At 43.1% G+C, this 18950-nt stretch overlaps 1 protein-coding gene across 1 annotated transcript in view; it reads left to right on the plus strand.

Moving 5' to 3' along the window:
* Positions 1–575: 575 nt before the first annotated feature.
* nid2a (nidogen 2a (osteonidogen)) overlaps positions 576–18950 on the plus strand; it is a 145445-nt gene continuing 127070 nt past the window's right edge. The window contains exons 1-8 of the mRNA XM_078233935.1: positions 576–802; positions 1411–1713; positions 5774–6012; positions 6574–7091; positions 7585–7734; positions 7845–8096; positions 9044–9244; positions 9593–9820. Coding sequence (XP_078090061.1) covers positions 602–802; positions 1411–1713; positions 5774–6012; positions 6574–7091; positions 7585–7734; positions 7845–8096; positions 9044–9244; positions 9593–9820 — 2092 coding nt within the window. The 5' untranslated portion in view covers positions 576–601. The remainder of the gene's footprint in view (positions 803–1410; positions 1714–5773; positions 6013–6573; positions 7092–7584; positions 7735–7844; positions 8097–9043; positions 9245–9592; positions 9821–18950) is intronic.

Below are 18950 nucleotides of genomic sequence, written 5' to 3' on the forward strand. Positions count from 1 at the left end.
TTCCATGAGCGTTCCATCATTTCAAATGTTGGGTTCATCAACTTTAGGGAATCTGTTAATCATCACCCCCACCCCCTCCCCACACACACACACAAACCCACACGTATCAAAGGACAGGGGCAATGTGTTTGTTTGCCCTGTAGCACAGTCACCAGGCCTGTGAGTACAACATGTACTGGGGCTTCATCCAATGGGTTTTCGTCAGCAACTTCTTAACATTTACAACAATGTGTGTTTTCTCTCGTTTTTTCCTCCTCCTATCTGCACCCCCCCCCCCCCCCCCCCCGGTATTTTCTTTAGGTCCTGACTACTTGAAGGGAATAAGTGCGATGAGGATGTGGAGCACAGACAAAAGTTTAATGGTAACCAGATGTGAAGGAGAGGGGTAAAGAGCGTGCGGCTTAACCTGTCCATCAGCCGAGGCGTTAGCCAATGTGAGTGCAGCGACTGGGGTGGCTCTGCCCCCCCTCCCGGGGCCGATTGGCTGCTCCGGGGGTTCAAACAGAAAGGCAGCTATAAAAGCAGGAGATCAAGCAGCCAGAGCCGCTTCTCTCTCTCCTCCCTTCTCTCCTTTTGAGCACACAGCTGCCGGCTTTCCAGGATGCAGGGAGAGGGCTTAGCTCTCCTGTTCAAACTCCACTGGATCTTCAGCTTGGTTTCTGCACTCCCGAGAGAGGAACTCTTCCCGTTTGGTCCCCACACACAGGACCTCACCCTGCAACAAGGCGATGATGAAACTTCTCCAGTTGTAAAACTCAAAAGGCCATTTGTCTTTTTTCACACACAGTTCAGTAATCTTTACGTAAGTTTTTTTTTGCCTTTAAGTCTATACCTTGTGTGTTGATGGTTTATTTTAGAAGAAAAGCACCCGTTACATTTTCAATGGCTGCTGTCATTTTTGTTTTAGTTCGAGCTATATATGGAACATTAAAATAGACCCCCCCCTCCCCTCTCCTACCCACTCATTGTTTTAAAGTTATCGGGGCTGGGATTATCTGTAACTTCTGCCTTATCGCTTTTCAGAGTGTAGCAGGGTCAGGGTTTGACAAACATCCTTGGGTCCAACATCTAGAAAAGGCAATAGTTTCAGTAACTGATAATCATTCTCTAAGATAAAGGCAAAAGTTGCTGAGTTTCTCCAGCAGTTTCTGTGTGGTTTTTTTTTTGCTTGTTGATTATCCTCAGGCTTGACAGGGAAATCAGATGTAAAAATGCTTTGGTAATAAGAATGGGCTGTTCTGTGTCTAACCCTGAACATGTCTGTAAATAAGCAGTTCAGTGCAATCGTTGCTAACAGTGCGAGAGTAGAATCAGGATGTCAAAGATGCATTTTATTGTAATCATCATCAGGTTAAAGAACAAAACTGAACAAGGCGATTGCTGATAAACTGTTGAATCCTTTCCCTTCAGGTCGGGACGAACGGGATCATCTCCACCCAGGATTTCCCCCGAGAGACCCAGTATGTGGATGACGGGTTCCCCACTGATTTCCCGGTGATAGCGCCTTACTTGTCAGATATCGACACCAGCAATGGCCGAGGGCGGATTTATTACAGAGAAGACGATTCCCCGGACGTCCTTGACCGCGCCGCCCGAGAGATCAGGAGAGGCTTTCCTCAAAGTTCATTTAGTCCCACCAGTGCTTTCATCGCCACTTGGGAGAACGTGGCGCCTTATGAGGAAACGGGGCGCTTGGATGCCTCCTCTGACAGGGTAAGCAAACTACAAGAGAACAGTAAACTTCATCAGTGCTGGATGGGCTTGGTTATAGCTTTAGCATACATCCTATCAGTGCTTTCCCCAGGCCAGCATTGGGGACCATTTCGAACCCAACACCACTTTCCACTTTTAACTTGGGAAGTGATTTTGGATTTAAAACAATATTGGTTAAGTTGGCGTTATCAAGATGTTTGGTTATATTTATATACATCAAAGGTAGTGTCAGCATTTATTGCCCATCTCTAAATGCCCTTCAGCTGGTAGTGAGCACTCGAACTGCTGGCCATGTGGTACAGTTAAAACTACAGCCTTGGAAAGGGGGTTGGATTCTGGGGTTTAGACCCAGTGCCAGTGAAGGAACAGCAAAAGTGTTCCAAGTCAGAATGGTGTAACTTAGAGGAAAATTTGCAGGTGGTGATATTCCCAAAGTATCTGCTGCCCTAGGTGGCAGAGGAGACTTGGCATGTTGCCGTAGTGCATCTTGTAGATGGTACACACTGTTGCCACTGTGCATCAGTGATGGAAGTAGTGAATATTTAAGATGGTGGATGGGTGCTAATCAAGCGGCTGCTTTGCCCTAGGTCAAAGGGCACACTGTATGCCATAAGGCTACAGTACAGAAGAGGCCCTTTGGTCCATAGAGTCTGGGGTGTACAGCCCTTTCAGTCTTATTGGTGCTGCATTCAACCAAGAAAGTGCAAAGTATTCCATCTCAATTTTGGCTTGTGGCTTGAAGATGGTACACAGCTTTGGGGAGGCACAAGGCAGGAGAATTCTCAACCTTTGACATGCTCCTGTAGCCACAGTATTTATATTGCTGGTCCAGATGTGTTTCTGGTCATTGGCAACTCCCAGGATTTGTAAAGGTAATGCTATTGAATGTCAAGGTGAGATGGTTGGATTCTCTCTGGTTGGAGTTGGCCATTGCCTGACACTTGAGTTGCATGAATGTTACTTGCCATTTGTCATTGTCCAAGTCATGCTGCATGGAATGTTTCATTATCTGAGGAGTGATTAATGGCACTGAACATTCTACAAACATCCCCACCTCTGATCTAATGATGGAGGGAAGGTCATTGATGAAGTTGGTTGAGGCCAGGGCACTGCTGAAGCAATGTTTGGGGGCTGTTGTTTGATTGCCAGTAACAACAACAACCATCTTCCTCCCACAGTGAAATGTTTTACCCCTCCAAGCACTGCCCCAATTCCTATCAACTCCCATTTTACTAGGGCTCCCTGATGCTGCATTTGGACACATGCTGCCCTGATAAGGGCATTTACACTCATTTCACCTCTGGAATTCATCTCTTTTACTCCATGTTTGGACCAAAGCTGTAATGTGGTCTGGAGTGGAGAGGCCTTGGTGAAATGCAAACTGAATGACCAGGTTGTTGCTGGTTAAGTGCCACTTGATAGCACTGTTAATGTTAACCTTCTATTGCTTTGCTAATGACTGAATAGATTGAGGGGACAATAGTTGCCCAGTTTGTACTTGGACAATTTTCCACATTGTTGGATAGATGCCAAGCACCATGTCTTCAGTACTAGAGGCAGAGGGTGACAGTCGAAGGTTGTTTTGTGACTGGAAGCCTGTATCCAGTGGTGTTGCGCAGATTACTGCTCGGGTCCCTTGTGTTTGTAGTACACATTAATGATCTAGATATGGTTGTAGGAGATATGATCAGTAAGTTTGCAGGTGACACAAAATTGTTGGTGTTAAATAGTGAGGAGCAAAGTCTTGTATTACTGGACAATATAGACAATCTGGTTAGATGGGCAGAACAGTGGCAAATGGAATTCAACCCTGAAAAGTGTGAGGTAATGCATTTTGGGAGGACTAAGGGAATACACAATGAATCGTTGGACCCTCGGAAGTACAGAAGACCAGAGGGACCTTGGGGTATATGCCCATTGATCTCTGAAGACAGCAGGACTGGCAGGTAAGGTGGTTAAGGAGGCATATAGAATACTTGCCTTTATTAACCGTGGCATTGAATACAAGAACAGGGAGGTTATGATGGAGCTGCATAAAATGCTGGTTAGGTCACAGCTGGAGTACTGTGTGCAGTTCTGACCACCACACTATAGGAAGAAAGTTATTGCACTAGAGAAGGTGCAGAGGAGATTCACCAGGACGCTGCCTTGGCAGGAGCATTTCCGCTATCGAGAGACTGGATTGGCTGCGGTTGGTTTCCTTGGAGCAGAGAAGGCTGAGGCCTGACTGAGGTGTATGGAATGAGAGGCATAGATAAGGTGAATAGAAGGAACTTTTCCCCTTGGAGAGCTCAATAAACAGGGGCACAGATTTAAGTAGAGGAGCAGGAGGTTTATTGGAGATCGAAGGATAAAGCTTTTCACCCAGAGGATGGTGGGAATCTGGAATTCACTGCCTGCAAGGGTGCTATAGGTGGGAACCCTCGACATTTAAGAAGCATTTAGATGAGCACTTGAAACACCATAGCATTCAAAGCTACAGGCTAAGTGCTGGTAAATGTGATTAGAATAGATGGGTGTTTGATGGCTGGCATGGACGAGATAGGCTGATGGGGTTCTTTCCTTGCTGTAAAACTCTGACTCTAGAGCTGAAATGTTGCCAGAACTAATGGCCTTTGCTATATCGAGAGCAGTAGTGGGCAACCTGCCTGGGGGCCACATGCAACCCATTTGGGTTCTGAGTGCAGCCCATGTGATATTTTGTTGCCTGTTGCTCACACACAGATTTGCCACATTCTGCTGGTTTCCATGCATGTAGCTTTTTTTTCCTATCAGTATAACTGAAATGAAACGCACATAAAGCAAGGGGAAGTGAGATGATTGTACACTAACTGAGAGCCGTGTGCTCCCTCTGCATCCAAAATGTAAATATTTCTCTTGTTTTTGCCATTTGAAGTTGACAGTTCTATTAATATATGAATGATTAAGCACTTTCTGCAAGCTGTTATGAAATATTTGACATGCATTAAATACATTCCATGTTATTCAAGGGTCAGAGTTAGTGAATGTGCCTGATTTTCAATCTTGTGGTGCACTGAGGTGAAGGAAGGCCACTCACATGGCCCATTCACTAGTCTAGGTTGCCCACCAATGTAGTCGGAGATAGTCATCTGTAATGTTGGCAACCTCAGGAGGGGGCCGGGATGGATCATCCATTCAACACTCCTGGCCGAAGAAATTTGTAAACACTACAACCTTGTTTTTTTTGCACTGATATGCTGGACTCCCTCATCGTTGAGGTTGGGGATATTTGTGGAGTGCCCCCCGCCCCTCTATTTAGAAGTTTAATTGCTCACTGCCATTCATGACTAGATATAGCAGGATTAAAGAGACATGATCTGGTTCTTTTTGGTTGTGCAGTCCCTTAGCTCTGCCTGTAAAATGCTGCTGCAACTGTTTGATATGCGTGTAGTCCCCGTGGTGAACGTTTCTGGTACTATTTAGTACTACTCCTAGCATGCTCTTCTGCACTCCACATTGAATGAATCAGGGTTTGTCCTTTTTCTTTAAAGAATGTTAATGAAAAAATGAGGTTTCACAACAAATTAGTAGTTTCACTGTCATCATTCATGACATTGGCTTCCCATTCCAGATTTATTAATTGAGTTTAAATTCCAACAGCTGCCATGGTGGGATTCGAATATATGTCTTTGGAGCAATAGCTAGTCCAGTTACATTACCACTATACTAGCATTGCTGTATACCTACATGGCAAACCATTTTTTCTGAAATGGTATCAATTTCATAGTCAATGGTGGGGGAAGGAATCCACCCTAAATCTAAATAATGGGTGGGTGGCACTTATCAGGATATTTTGAGACACAATTTAGTTCTTGTTAAATTGATCTGGATTTGTCAAACCCAGATGCACACTTTTTCTATCACTTGTTGCCCAGTTGTTCCTCAGCAAAAGAGTTCTCTTGGAATTAACATTGGACTTGTTATATTGATGTAAAGCATCTAGTTTTCTACTTATTTTTTGTCTTGTTCTAATGAAATGCCTCATGATTGAAGAAATTGTTCAAATAAATAGAATTTGTACATTTTTTTTTCTCTTTAGCTCAACACCTTTCAAGCACTGTTGGCTTTTGATGAGTCAAACAGCTATGCAATTTTTCTGTACCCAGAAGATGGGTTGCAGTTCTTCGGGACCCGCCCAAAGGAGTCCTACAATGTTCAGATAGAGCTGCCTGCTCGGGTGGGCTTCAGCAGAGGAGAAACTGGGTTCCTGCTGTGGAGAAATGAAGGTCCTTATTACAGTGTTACCAGCAATGAGCAAACTGTGAAAAACCTATATCAGTGAGTAATTAACATTCAGGGCAATGCAGAATTTTGCCCTTGTAACCTCTTTGCTTTTGCAACTCTCTCCTCCTTTAAGGTGCTCCTCTTTGTCCAAGCTTTTTGTTATTTGTCCTAATATCATCTCCTTTGGCTTCCCATTCTACTACTGAGACCTTTTTACTAAGGCACTATATAAATACAACTGTTTTTATATTACATAGTAACTTAAATAGTAAATATTAAACCACGTGTAATTTAATGATATTGCAGTGATTAACGAGCCACATTGTGAAACAAAACATTGCAAGTTTTTATGTATATTAACCACTAAATTTAATATCCTAGGTGGATAAATTGTCAATTAGTAAAAGACTTAGTTCTGTAGGTGTTATATTTGAGATCTTGCGCTGGTTTAATATTCAGTAAATTTTACATGAGACTGTTTGGAATTACTTTGACAGAAGTTTTGCTCAAATTTGCTGGAAGTCTGCTTAAAACATTAATAATCCAGGCTTACAAATGCCATTTAGAAAATGAGTATTAAATTTAAGACTAATCATCATTTTATGCTCCTTGTAGGATGAGCAATTCAGGAACCCGAGGAGTTTGGGTTTTTCATATTGGTGGAACGTCCGCATTCAGCAATGTTGAACAAGCAAACATCGGAGAGGCACCCTCAGGAGGAGATTCTATTGTAACATTGGACAGTACTTTGAGTGGTTCAGTTATGCCTGATACATTGGAACCTGAGACTGAAGATTACAAACAATATTATGATGAAGAAGAGTTGGAGTATGTACCTTCTGTATCCATAGAACCTGAGGACAAGGTTGATGGTATTCCAGACGACCCACCATATCCAGATGTAGGCATTATACCATCTTATCCTGAAGGTTATCCAGAGGCAGGCAGTGTGTCATCATACCCTGAGTCAAGGGCCTTGCCATCATATCTTAAGAGGCAACCTGAAGGTGGGACTGATCCAAGGTACCCAGCCGAATACACGGAGATTGAACCTTTGCCTAGAAACCCATTACCAGTTACTCACGATAGACGTGTTGTCAGTGTGGAAGAAGATGAAGAACTGGGTACAGGTGGTAAGTTGCATGGAAAGATGATTTCAAATATGGTCATACTACTTGATTCATACATTTATAATTTTAAAAACTCACTTTTGAAATTGTAACCTGTACTATTCTAACCTGTAATAGTCAGTTGTAGCAGATTTTACCATTCAAAAATACTTTTGCAATAAGCATGAAGATTTAGATCATTGTGCTAGCTAAATCTTGTTACAATGTACTGCATGTCAAATATGAATCACTATACACTTTGGCATTTTTGTGCAATTATTGTAAGATGGCGTTTGTATTTGTAGTAAATAGAGGTTTGGTAACTTGTCGTCTTAGTTTTCTGGGATCTAATTGATATAGGTGTTTTAAAGCAATCATCCATTTTCAGTAAAACTTGTGCCAATGTTATCCATGCCTCATTAAGAAGTGGCAAAAAAAATTTGACCTGATATTTTCTTTTATTATAATCTGAAAATAAATGTTGGGTGTTGTGATTGAGAATTTCCTGTCTTTTCAGTTTTCACTTACAGTACAGGTACGAAGGAAACCTGTGAGAGAAACCAGGGACAATGTTCCCAACATGCTTCTTGTACTGATTACTCAAGTGGATTCTGCTGTCATTGCCATTCTGGTTACTATGGCAATGGAAGAGAATGTCTACCAGAAGGTAGTTGGAGAAAAGTTCCTAACTTAATTTAAATTTATTTCTGTGCTTGGAAACTTGTCGGCCAATTGCACTTCTACATTTGTACAATTATTTGATTAACTTCTCTACAGGTGTCACACAGCGTGTGAATGGAAAAGTGAACGGGAAATTAATGGTTGGAGCGAGTCGAACGCCCGTGGAGTTTCGGAATGCTGACCTGCATGCCTACGTAGTTGTGAATGATGGGAGAGCCTTTACAGCTATTAGTCAAATTCCTGAGGTAGTAGGTTGGGCGATGCAATCACTTTCTATAATTGGAGATCTTTTTGGATTGTTGTTTGCTGTGGAGCAACCAGGCTTCAAAAATGGATTCAGCATTGCAGGTGAGTGAGTCTACATTGTACAGTTTTAATTGAAATTTGACTTGTTTCCAATATCCAGAGTAAGTGAAGAGTTGGCCTCCTTGCTGCTGACTCCTTTCGATGTGAAAGGTAATTTGAAAACTGTCATGCAATGGAGCAAAAAGCTCTTTCAGTACTCATTCAGTGTATCAAATGCCTAATGTTGTCTGCACCAATCAGAGTTTGAACCCAAACTGCCCTTGACTTGTGTGACTGAATGGCGGTTTTGAAGGCCTTCTTTTCAAGAAAATAATCCATTGTTCTCTTACCAATTTTGAGTTACTGTCTGTTTGTTGACAAATTAAATTTAACAGAAGCTTTTGTTATGGCTCAGCAGATAAAAGCACCAATGGTATAGTGCTAAAATGTTTCGGCTTTGATATCTGGGATCCAATTGTAACCCATCCACTTGCACAATGTTTAAAATCCATCTCCTACTGTGTTGGGTTAGTTGACCATTACCAGGGTGGAGATTCTACTCAAACTGTTCATCTGTCTTCATCAGATGCTGACTGACTAACCTGCTGAGGGTGCTATGAAGCAGCAGTGCTAACCACTGTGCCACCTGTCCAACTTATCAAATATCTTTCTGATTTAAATAATGCTCGTAATTCAGACAGGATACAACACTTCAGAGTAGAATGGTAGTGCCACAGTTGACCTCATCCTCCAGAGTAGGTTGGGGGGGGCAAAAAGTATTGCCCATGGTTCCTTGCTCCCAATTTTTATCCCATGACCCCCACCCCAGCTGAAATTCACATGTGAATTTGTGACCTTGTTCAGCTGTGATTTTCTCCATAGCTGTTCAATTGCTCAGAGTCCACACTTGCACATAGGGAATGGCCACTTAGTTAAAATATTATCATGTGAATATTGTTTTTGGAAGAGGAGGTTTCATTGCATCACCTACTTTTTAAAATGTCTTCTAGGTGCTAAATTTATTCGCAATGTCGATATCACCTTCTATCCAGGCAATGAGAAGTTAAATATAATGCAAATAGCTCAAGGACTTGATACACAGAATTATCTCAGTGTTACTACAGAGATTGAGGGCGAGTTGCCTGATATTGCCCAAGGTGCTACAGTCCAGATCCAACCATATGATGAACTTTACCATCGCTCCAGTTCTGGTATGTCAACATCATTAAGTTGTATTTCTTTTGGATTTTATTGTCTATGTCCCATTTTCATTGCTCTGTTAAAATTTTCAGTTTATCTTTATTTAGATCATGGTTTCTTGCAATTGTTGCAGAAATGCAAGCAGTTATTAGTTTGCTATCCACTGGGATTGTGATGTAACATCATTAATTGAAGCTTTGTAAATGTATAGAACAATTTCATGCTATATAGCTGTCTGTGAACACTTTACAAACAGTGCACTGAGAAGTAAAAACCATTTGCTCATCTCAATCTTTTTGTTTTCTTTAACACTGAATTGTACAAATGCTCTTTTTTATTTTCAAATTTCCCCTTCACAGCAATGACCTCCTCAGCCTACAGGGAGTATACTGTTGAATCTCCGAATGGTGAGACACAGACCCTTCGATATCAGTTGAGACAGAACATCACTTACTACGACTGTGAACATTCACCGCAGACCATTCCATCCACTCAACAACTTAACGCTAACCGTATATTTGTGCTATATGATCGAAGTGAGCAGGTGGTTAGATATGCAATGATCAACCAGATTGGACCCGCCAGAGGTAAATGATTTCTGTATTAGCATCTCCCTCTGTTTCAAACCCTTTTATTTGATCAGCTTTGTGAAGAAAGAAATAAGATGTTGGAATTCTTAGTGCTGCTTTAGATGGTAAGACTGCATTTAAATAAGAATAAATATTCAGCTAACAGTTCAAAAAATACTCTGGCCACATTCCTTTCAATTTAAGGAGTTAGCAATCAGTCTTAGAAATGCATGTTAAAGAATACTTGCCTGGTGAGAGAGAACATTGTTCAATCATTGTTCACAATGTACTTTATGCCATCTCAGCAGTATGATGCCTTCTGATTGTCCCTGCTTTCATAGAAAATACTTGCTCACGTATTATGTGTTGGCATTAAACAGATATCCATCAAGGAGATGGGCAAGAAAAGAATAATGACCCAACATCAAGGTCATTGAAAGAGTGAGATAATTATGTCCGATCTTAACAAAGCTCTTTTTACTGTGGATAAGTTGGCCACAGGCCTGATGTCAGGAAGTCGTGTTTGAGGTAAAGTATGTAAGAGATGGGAAAGGAAATCACAAGCACGCTGATTTTTAAAATATGCAGGACCATTCTCTGGTAAGATTGTGTGTTGAGAATGGGAAAGTATTTGATGCTATGAATTAGGTTTACACGTTACTGACCAACAGTCATTCTTAACACACTACTTTCCTAGCAGTTGAACTTGCTTTTGGTAAGAGTCACTTTCCAAATAAGAATTAACTTGAGAAAATAAATCTTTTTATTGAGCTGGGTTTAATGGTAGGACTGACTAGAACATTGAACCTTCTCTGATTGCTGCAGGGCATATTTAAAACTGCTGCTTATTATTTAGTTCAGTAAGAAGTCTCACAACACCAGGTTAAAGTCCAACAGGTTTATTTGGTAGCAAATACCATAAGCTTTCGGAGCAATGCTCCTTCGTCAGATGGAGTGGTCTCTGAGACCACTCCATCTGACGAAGGAGCATTGCTCCGAAAGCTTATGGTATTTGCTACCAAATAAACCTGTTGGACTTTAACCTGGTGTTGTGAGACTTCTTACTGTGCTTACCCCAGTCCAACGCCGGCATCTCCACATTATTATTTAGTTGCCAGTGAAAGGATGATGCCCACTCTGATGGTGATTGTATTATTATCACTGTCATTTATAATGCAACTTCCTAGATTGAGAAACTTTATGGGAACACTCTCTTGGCATGCACTGAAGAATTTTACTGCTCCATAGCTGCTTATTCAATATTTCCCAAGAACAGTTAATTTTAATGGCAATCGTACTGTCTTGACACACTTTGAAAGAGCATAATTAATAACTTCCTCCAAAGCAGATCTTTATCAATTCTGGTTTCTGACTAATTCTAGTTCTAATTGTAGTTCTGTTGAAGGATTATCAACTATGCCTGACCTGCTGACTCTTTCCAGCATTTGCAGTATTTTGCTTTTTAGCAAGTTAGCTTTAACTTGGAGGGCATGTGGGAAACAGGAGATTGTGTATTGGAAAGGAACTTCAAGGCGCATGAAATACTGGGAAAGATAGATTGCACTAGAGTAGGGAATAGTAACTTAATAGATGGGATAGGAGTAAAAGAGAAAATAATAGAGGCTAAATCAGGGTGGCTGAAACGGGACGAGACAAGGAAGGATGTTCCCGATGGTGTCCAGAACCAGGGGGTCCCAGGATACAGGATAAACCTTTTTAGGACTGAGTTGAGGAGGAATATCTTCACCCAGAGAGTGGTAAGCCTGTAGAATTCACTACCACAAAGCAATTGAGGCCAAAACATTGTAGGGGCGATTCTCCCGCAGGGGGCTGGAAGCCATTTAGCGGGCTTGCCACTGCGCACCACGGGCTCTGCGTGACTGGGCACTGGATTTCTGGCAGCGCAGAGCTGATTTTAAAAATCGAAATGAATATTTCAAATGAACATAGACTAAAGTCTCTGGGTCTGCTAGCCCCTCTCCCCTGGCCCCCAGGGGGTGAAGCCTATTGGAGGCTGGGCCTGGGGAGGTTGAGAGTCCCACTGCCACTCTGCACTTGGGATCAGTGGCGGAGGGAGGGTGGATAGTAATCAGAGGGTGGGGTCGGGAGATTGAGACTGCCTGGGGGGGTGGGGAAGAGAGATCAGGATTGGGTGGGGATGTTGGCTGGCCCAGAGACATCCGGCCAGCAATGGAGGGTTGCTGTGCTGGCCAGTGATCGGGTGGCCGGCAGTGCAGGGCTACTGTGCATGCGCCAATCTCCGCTCTGACAGTGGCCTGCTCAGCGCTCTGCTGCTGGCCCCTCCAGCAGGAACTGGCCCCAACTCCTGATTTTCAGAGTGAATCCTGCTATGGCACTCTGCAGTGCTCCGAGTGTGGGAGAATCATTCTGAAAATCCTGCTAAAGCAACCAGCAGGATTTTATGCAGTTTTTACGTAAATTCGGCACCTAGAATTTCTTTTGGGAGAATCCTGGTTTGTATCTTTTCAAGGAGTTAGATATAGCTCTTGGGGCAAAGGGAATGAAAGGAAATGGAGGGGGAAGGGCAAGAATAGGCTATTGATTTGGATGATCAGTCATGGTCATAAGGAATGGCGGAGCAGGCTCAAATGGCCTACTCATGCTCCTATTTTCTATGGGGCAGGATTTGTCTCTATGGTGTTTGACAGGAGGCTGTGTGCTGCTTGCCTGCAGCAGGATCTATGTTAACTGTGTGTGTATGTGAATACATGGAGTTTGGCAAACCAGATTGGTAAAATAGAGGTAAATATTGCCAAGTGGAAATATGACATTGTGGCTATAATAGAGACCTGTCTTGAAGGGCAAGACTGGGTGTTAAATATTTCTGGATACAAGATGTTGGGGAAAGTTGGGAAAGAAAGTAATGGAGGGGTGGCAGTATTGATGACCGAGAATTGCAGTGCTGGAGAAAGAGGAGGGCACAGAGGACATATCGGGCTAGAGCTAAGGAACAAAACGGATGTTCCCGATAAGCCACCAACTAGTGGTAAGGATGTATCAAAGCAAATGTGCAAGGAAATTCGATGAGGTGGGAATCTCCATAATTAACTTTTGAAAATGAATACAGTAAAATGGTCCCACTTTCTCTCAACTGCTAAAAATTGTTAACCTCCTGTGTTCTGTCCTCATTCTGGACTCAGCCTCCCAGTGTTCTGCTTCTTCATGTTCCCTCAATGCCACTCACTAGATTCCCACACTTCTGATGAGATCTCACCAGCAGCATCACCACTTTCTGATTGGATGAAATGCAGAACTCTGAGGAAACCAGCATTTTTGATGAACTGACAGCATTGCCTGTTGAGAATCTCGTCGCCTGGATACACAGAAACTAGAAGCAGGAAGAGGCCATTTGGCCCTTTAAGCCTGCTCTGCCATTCATGATGATCATGGCTGATCATCAAATTCAGAGACTGATCCCTTTCGCCCCCACGAGCTATACCTATAGAAATATTGATCTATAAAAGCTGGGATCTCTGATTTTACTACTTGTACCCAGGATATCCAAGGCTCCAATTAGACCCTGGGAAGGAAACCTGTGATTATGGACTTTGTAACTAGGAAATCAGCAAAAGAAAAAGTTGCTGCAATTCAATGTTACGTGTAACTTGTAGAGATTTTTTCTTGTAAAATAAAAGATTCCACCTGAATGGTGAAACTTTAAAGAAACCCCTCCGAACCGGACTCACTCTGGATATGTCAGGATGATAAGTGGGAGAAACTCTGCCTCCCTAAAACAAGGTGTGGAGGTGCTGGCATTGGACTGGGGTGGGCACAGTAAGGAGTCTCAACACCAGGTTAAAGTCCAATAGGTTATTTGGTAGCAGGTGAAGAAGGAGCGACGCTCTGAAAGCTTGTGCTACCAAATAAACCTGTTGGACTTTAACCTGATGTTGAGACTTCTTACTGTCCCTAAAACAAGACCAGTTATAGCTGGCTTTTTTTTTTTTGGGGATCCAACACTCATCAGGGTCTCCGTCTCCCTCCGTCCTACCCACAGCCCCATTTGCTTTCTTTCTTGAAAAATTGTTCACATCAGAAGGCTGGAAAAAGTTTGCACTGAGCATACAAATACTAATTTTGGAACTGACATGTATGCACAATTTTTTGAAGTACTGTAACTGCACAACAACCAGTGTCTGAGATTTCTGATGTTGCTCTCTGCCCCTCCTGGCTGTCTCAGACGCTGATTAATTTGCTGTGCATTTACAGTGAGGTCTTGATTACAGATTCAGGTACTTTTTTATTCATCGCTTCCATGGTAGTTGTAAGTGGCTAATGTTAAATATAAGTAGCTGATGCTCTTAGTTTAAGTATTGGTGTGATAATCTGCTGAGAATCTGAGAAAAACAAACCACCTGCAGCAGTTCACTTTTTCAGTCTAAGCCTCTGCTCCCAGAGTGTGAGGGTGAGAACATTCTGGAATCTGATCCGGGGGCAGAGGGTGTGAACATTCTGGATTCGCGGGTATGTGACTGTAACTGGGATTGACCCAGTGCTTGTTTAAGAAGTGCTGAAGCTTTTCCACCTCCCAAGTATGTTTTTAAACTTTTCCAGCGAAGGTGCTCTGGGTTTGATTTAAAGCTTTACGTCCATGGAGTTTCAAAATGATGAGAGTAATTTCCCCCAAGAGCTCTGGACAATGATGGAAAGTTGCTGATACTGTTTTAAAGCTGTCTGTAGTTTCAATTCTGTTGCTTAGAAATCATAGAAACCCTACAGTGCAGAAGGAGGCCATTCGGCCCATCGAGTCTGCACCGACCACAATCACACCCAGGCCCTACCCCCACATATTTACCCGCTAATCCCTCTAACCTACGCATCCCAGGACTCTAAGGGGCAATTTTTAACCTGGCCAATCAACCTAACCCACACATCTTTGGACTGTGGGAGGAAACCGGAGCACCTGGAGGAAACCCACGCAGACACGAGGAGAATGTGCAAACTCCACACAGTGACCCGAGCCGGGAATCGAACCCGGGACCCTGGAGCTGTAAAGCAGCAGTGCTAACCACTGTGCTACCGTGCCGCCCAAAGAAGTGCTGAAGAGTCAGTGCCCACATGCCAACCCACCATCCTGGGTGACTGCCTAGTTTGTCTTGTGGCTGCACTGACCCTGAACACAGGCTACAAATGAGAACTTCCTGCTGTATTAATATTAGATTTTAATGAGCAGCAAGATTTAAATTGGCGTTTTTGTCATTTGGAAATCTTGTATCGCTAATTCCCTTAGAATGGATGGAACATAATGTAGAGAGCAGGAGTAGGCTACTTGGCCCCTCAAGCCTGCTCCACCATTCAATTAGATTATGGTTGATCTTCTACCTCAACATTTTTTTCACACTATCCCCATATCCTTTGATGTATTTAATATCTATAGCAATCTGTCTTGAACATGCACAGACCTCTGGAATAGCAAATTCCAAAGATTCCACCATCTGAGTGAAGGAATATCATCTTATCTCAGTCCTAAATAGCCTACCATTTATTCTGAGACTGGGCCCCCGGTTCTAAACATCATTCTTGCTTCTAATCACCCCTCAATTTTTTTGCAAACTCCAGAGAACACTGGCCCAGTTCCTTCAGTCGCTTCTCTGAGGACTATCCTGCAATCACAGGAATTTACTCCCTCTATGGCAAATATACCCTTCCTTGGGTAAGGAGACTAAAACTGTATGCAATACACTCAGGTGTGGTCTCATCAAGGCTCTATACAATAGTAGCAAGACATCTTCTTCCTGTATTTAAATCCCCTTGCAATAAAGGCTAACATACCAGTTGCTTTTCTGATGCATCATTCTCAGATTCTTTCTTAATGCAATATATCTTTGTTAAAAGTTATGAACTATCTCCTTAAATGCCTGCCACTACTTCTCTACTAATCTTTTAACCTATTTTCCTAGTCTACTGTAGCCAACTCTGCCTTCACACCTTTGTAATTGCCATATTTAAGTTGAAAACACTAGTTCCAGAGCCAAGTTTCTGACTCTCAAATTGAGTGTCAAATTCTATCATTGCTATGATCATTTTTGCCCAGAGGACCCTTTATTATGAGATCATTAATCCTGTCTCATTCCACATTACAAGGCTTAAAATAGTGTGTTTACTGCTTAGTTCCAGAAAATATTGTTCCAAGAAACTGTTCCAAATACAGTCTATGAACTCTTCCTCAATGCCTCCTTTGCCAATTTGGTTTCTTCAATCCACATGAAGATTAAAATTTGCCCGTGGATTATTGCAGTATCACATTTGATTTGTACACTGTCCTACAGGGTTGCTACTACCAGGAGGCTTCTAAACTATTCTTACCATGGCTTCCCCAAACTGATTTTACATCTTCAATCTTCTGAGCCAAGATCATTTCTCTCTGCTATATTGATCACTTTTTTAAAAACAGAACCATTCCCGCCCCCCCCCCCTCTTTCTTTCCTTCCTTCTCCTCTTTCTGACATGGCCAGCAATGGTGGAGCACGGCTTGAGCAATTAAAAATCACACCAGGAACACTGACTACAATTTCAGCCTTGAGGCCAGAAGCAGGTGAGCACAGATATCTTGGAGGGTTGTCAGGTTGGAGTAGATTACTGAGATAAGGAGTGGCAGGATCATGAGGAATTTGAAAACTGGGATGAGAAAGCATTGCTTGACCAGGGTGCAATGTAGATCAGTGAGTACAGGGTTGATGGGCAAACAGGACTTTTGATGCGAGTATGGGCACAGATAGACAGGTTTATTTGATAGCACAAGCCACTAGCTTTCGGAGCACCACTCCTTCACCTGATGAAGGAGCGGCGCTCCGAAAGCTAGTGGCTTGTGCTACCAAATAAACCTGTTGGACTTTAACCTGGCATTGTGAGACTTCTTACTGTGTTTACCCCAGTCCAACGCCGGCATCTCCACATCAGATGGACAGCAGTGGATGACCAAGTTTATGGAGGGTAGAAGTGGAACACTTGTAGTGGAATAGTCAAGTTTAGAGGTAACAGATGGGAGGGTTTCAGCAGCAGAAGAACTGAGGTCTGAATCTGGCAATGTTACCGAGGTTAAAAAGTGATCTTGGTAACACCTCTCCAATTTCCCTATTCCCCATTATAATTTTTAATGTCTCTGGTTTGTAAAGGGCCCATGTTTATTTTTGGTTTTTTCCCCTTTTTACTTACCTGTAGAAGTTTTTGCAATCTGTTTTTATGACCCTGGTTTATCCTCATTCTATTTTCACTATCAGTTTCTTGGCTATCCTTTGCTGCATTCTAAAATCTTCTCAGTACCACTCTACCTGGCAACATTATTTAATCTACAGTAGCGCCATCTTCATAGAAATCATAGAAACCCTACAGCACAGAAAGAGGCCATTTAGCCCATCAAGTCTGCACCGACCACAATCCTACGCAGGCCCTATCTCCGTAGTCCGAAATATTTATCCCACTAATCTCTCTAACTTACACATCCCAGGACGTTAAGGGACAATTGAGCATGGCTAATGCACATCTTTGGACTGTGGGAGGAAACCAGAGCACCTGGAGGAAACCCACACAGACACGGGGAGAACATGCAAACTCCACACAGTGACCCGAGGCTGGAATTGAACCCAGGTCCCTGGAGCTGTGAGGCAGCAGTGCTAACCACTGTGATGCCTACCATCTTTTATTAGCCATGGTTGGACCATTTTCCCTGAGGTTTTTATTCCATAAGGGAATATATATTCTTTGTGAACTATACTTCAAATATTTCCCTTTGCTTCTCGTGCTGTTTTATGCCTGACACCGCATGCTGTTGGGGGTTAATAAATGACTTTAACCATTGGTTCTGTCTCTATTTGTTTCTGAGCCTTTCCAAGTCCCAGTTGTAACTTCAATGAAATGTATCTATCCCCCTGACTATACTCTCCCCTATTACGGCCTCTTCACTTCCCTGACTTGGTTTCCTGTACTGTGCTGAGTTTGCTGACCCACTCTGTAACCTTTGCTCTCAGATCAGCAGCAGATATGTGATATCGAGTTGAATAAAGGAAAAGTGAAAATTAGGAAATGGGCAGCAGAGTTTTGAATGAGTTTAAGGTTGGTGGGAGTGTGACCAGGAGTGCACTGAAATAGCCAAGGTTAGAGGTACCACTGACTAAAGGTTCATCAGAAGATGAGCTGAGGTGGTTGCAGTCAGCCAAATGTTGAGGTAGGAGTAGGTGCTGAGTGATGCTGTGGATGTGTGATGAGATACTCATTTCTGGGTCAAATATGACACCAGGGATGGAATTTTATGATCCTCCCCCACCCCTGGAGGTGGGCTGGCAGACGGGTGTAAAATCAGTGGCATTTTGGGGATGCCATTGCCTACCCACCTCTGGTATTTTATCAGTGAAAGGGTTGGTGTGTGGCCCAATATCTTTAGGCTAATTGAAGCCCTAAAATGGCTATTAATGGAGACTTGAGGATCATCTGCCGCTGACATTTTGCCTGCAGTGGGGTGCCCATGCCAAAGGACAGGGCCACTAGGTAAACTCTGGTGGCCTGGCTGCTGGCTCAGCAGAGGACACTCCTGTTCAGGTACCCAGTGTCCAATGGAGTCAACCTCCCAATGGAAATGGTTGCCACCACTTGTTTTTCTCCTCCTTGGTCTCCTGATCGCTGCCCCTCTCCAGGATCTGCCTAACTGGCCCTACTCGGGCCACCCTACTAGCCTCATTATCTGCCTCCATCACCCTTCATTGTAAGGGACTAACTGCAATGCCAACAGTGAACTCCACTCCCAGTGGCGCTGCTGGGCTGGTGAGCTGCCAGCCATCTGACTGGCCAGCAGCTCTTGGAGATGGGACATTTTCCCATATGGGGAAGACACCACAACCTCCGGCAATTGACAGGAGTTAAACCCAGTCATGGCCACTTCTCCCTGAAATATTCTGACTCAAAATTCTGAATAGTTTGATTTCAATCTCGTGGAGTTGGTGAACAGGGAATAGTGTCAGTGGTGGGGACCATAGATTTACCCGTATTTGGAGGAGTTCCTGCTCATCCCTTGAGTCTGACAATTTAGACAGTGGAAGAGTTGAGAGATGGTAGCGAGTTGAGTTTAGAAATTTATAGAAATTGTCCCCTCTGAATAGTCAGAGGGGAGGGAGCAAGTTTGACTGTCATGGAT

This window comes from Mustelus asterias, chromosome 18 (genome assembly GCF_964213995.1).
Source record: "Mustelus asterias chromosome 18, sMusAst1.hap1.1, whole genome shotgun sequence".
Taxonomy (NCBI): Eukaryota; Metazoa; Chordata; class Chondrichthyes; order Carcharhiniformes; family Triakidae; genus Mustelus; species Mustelus asterias.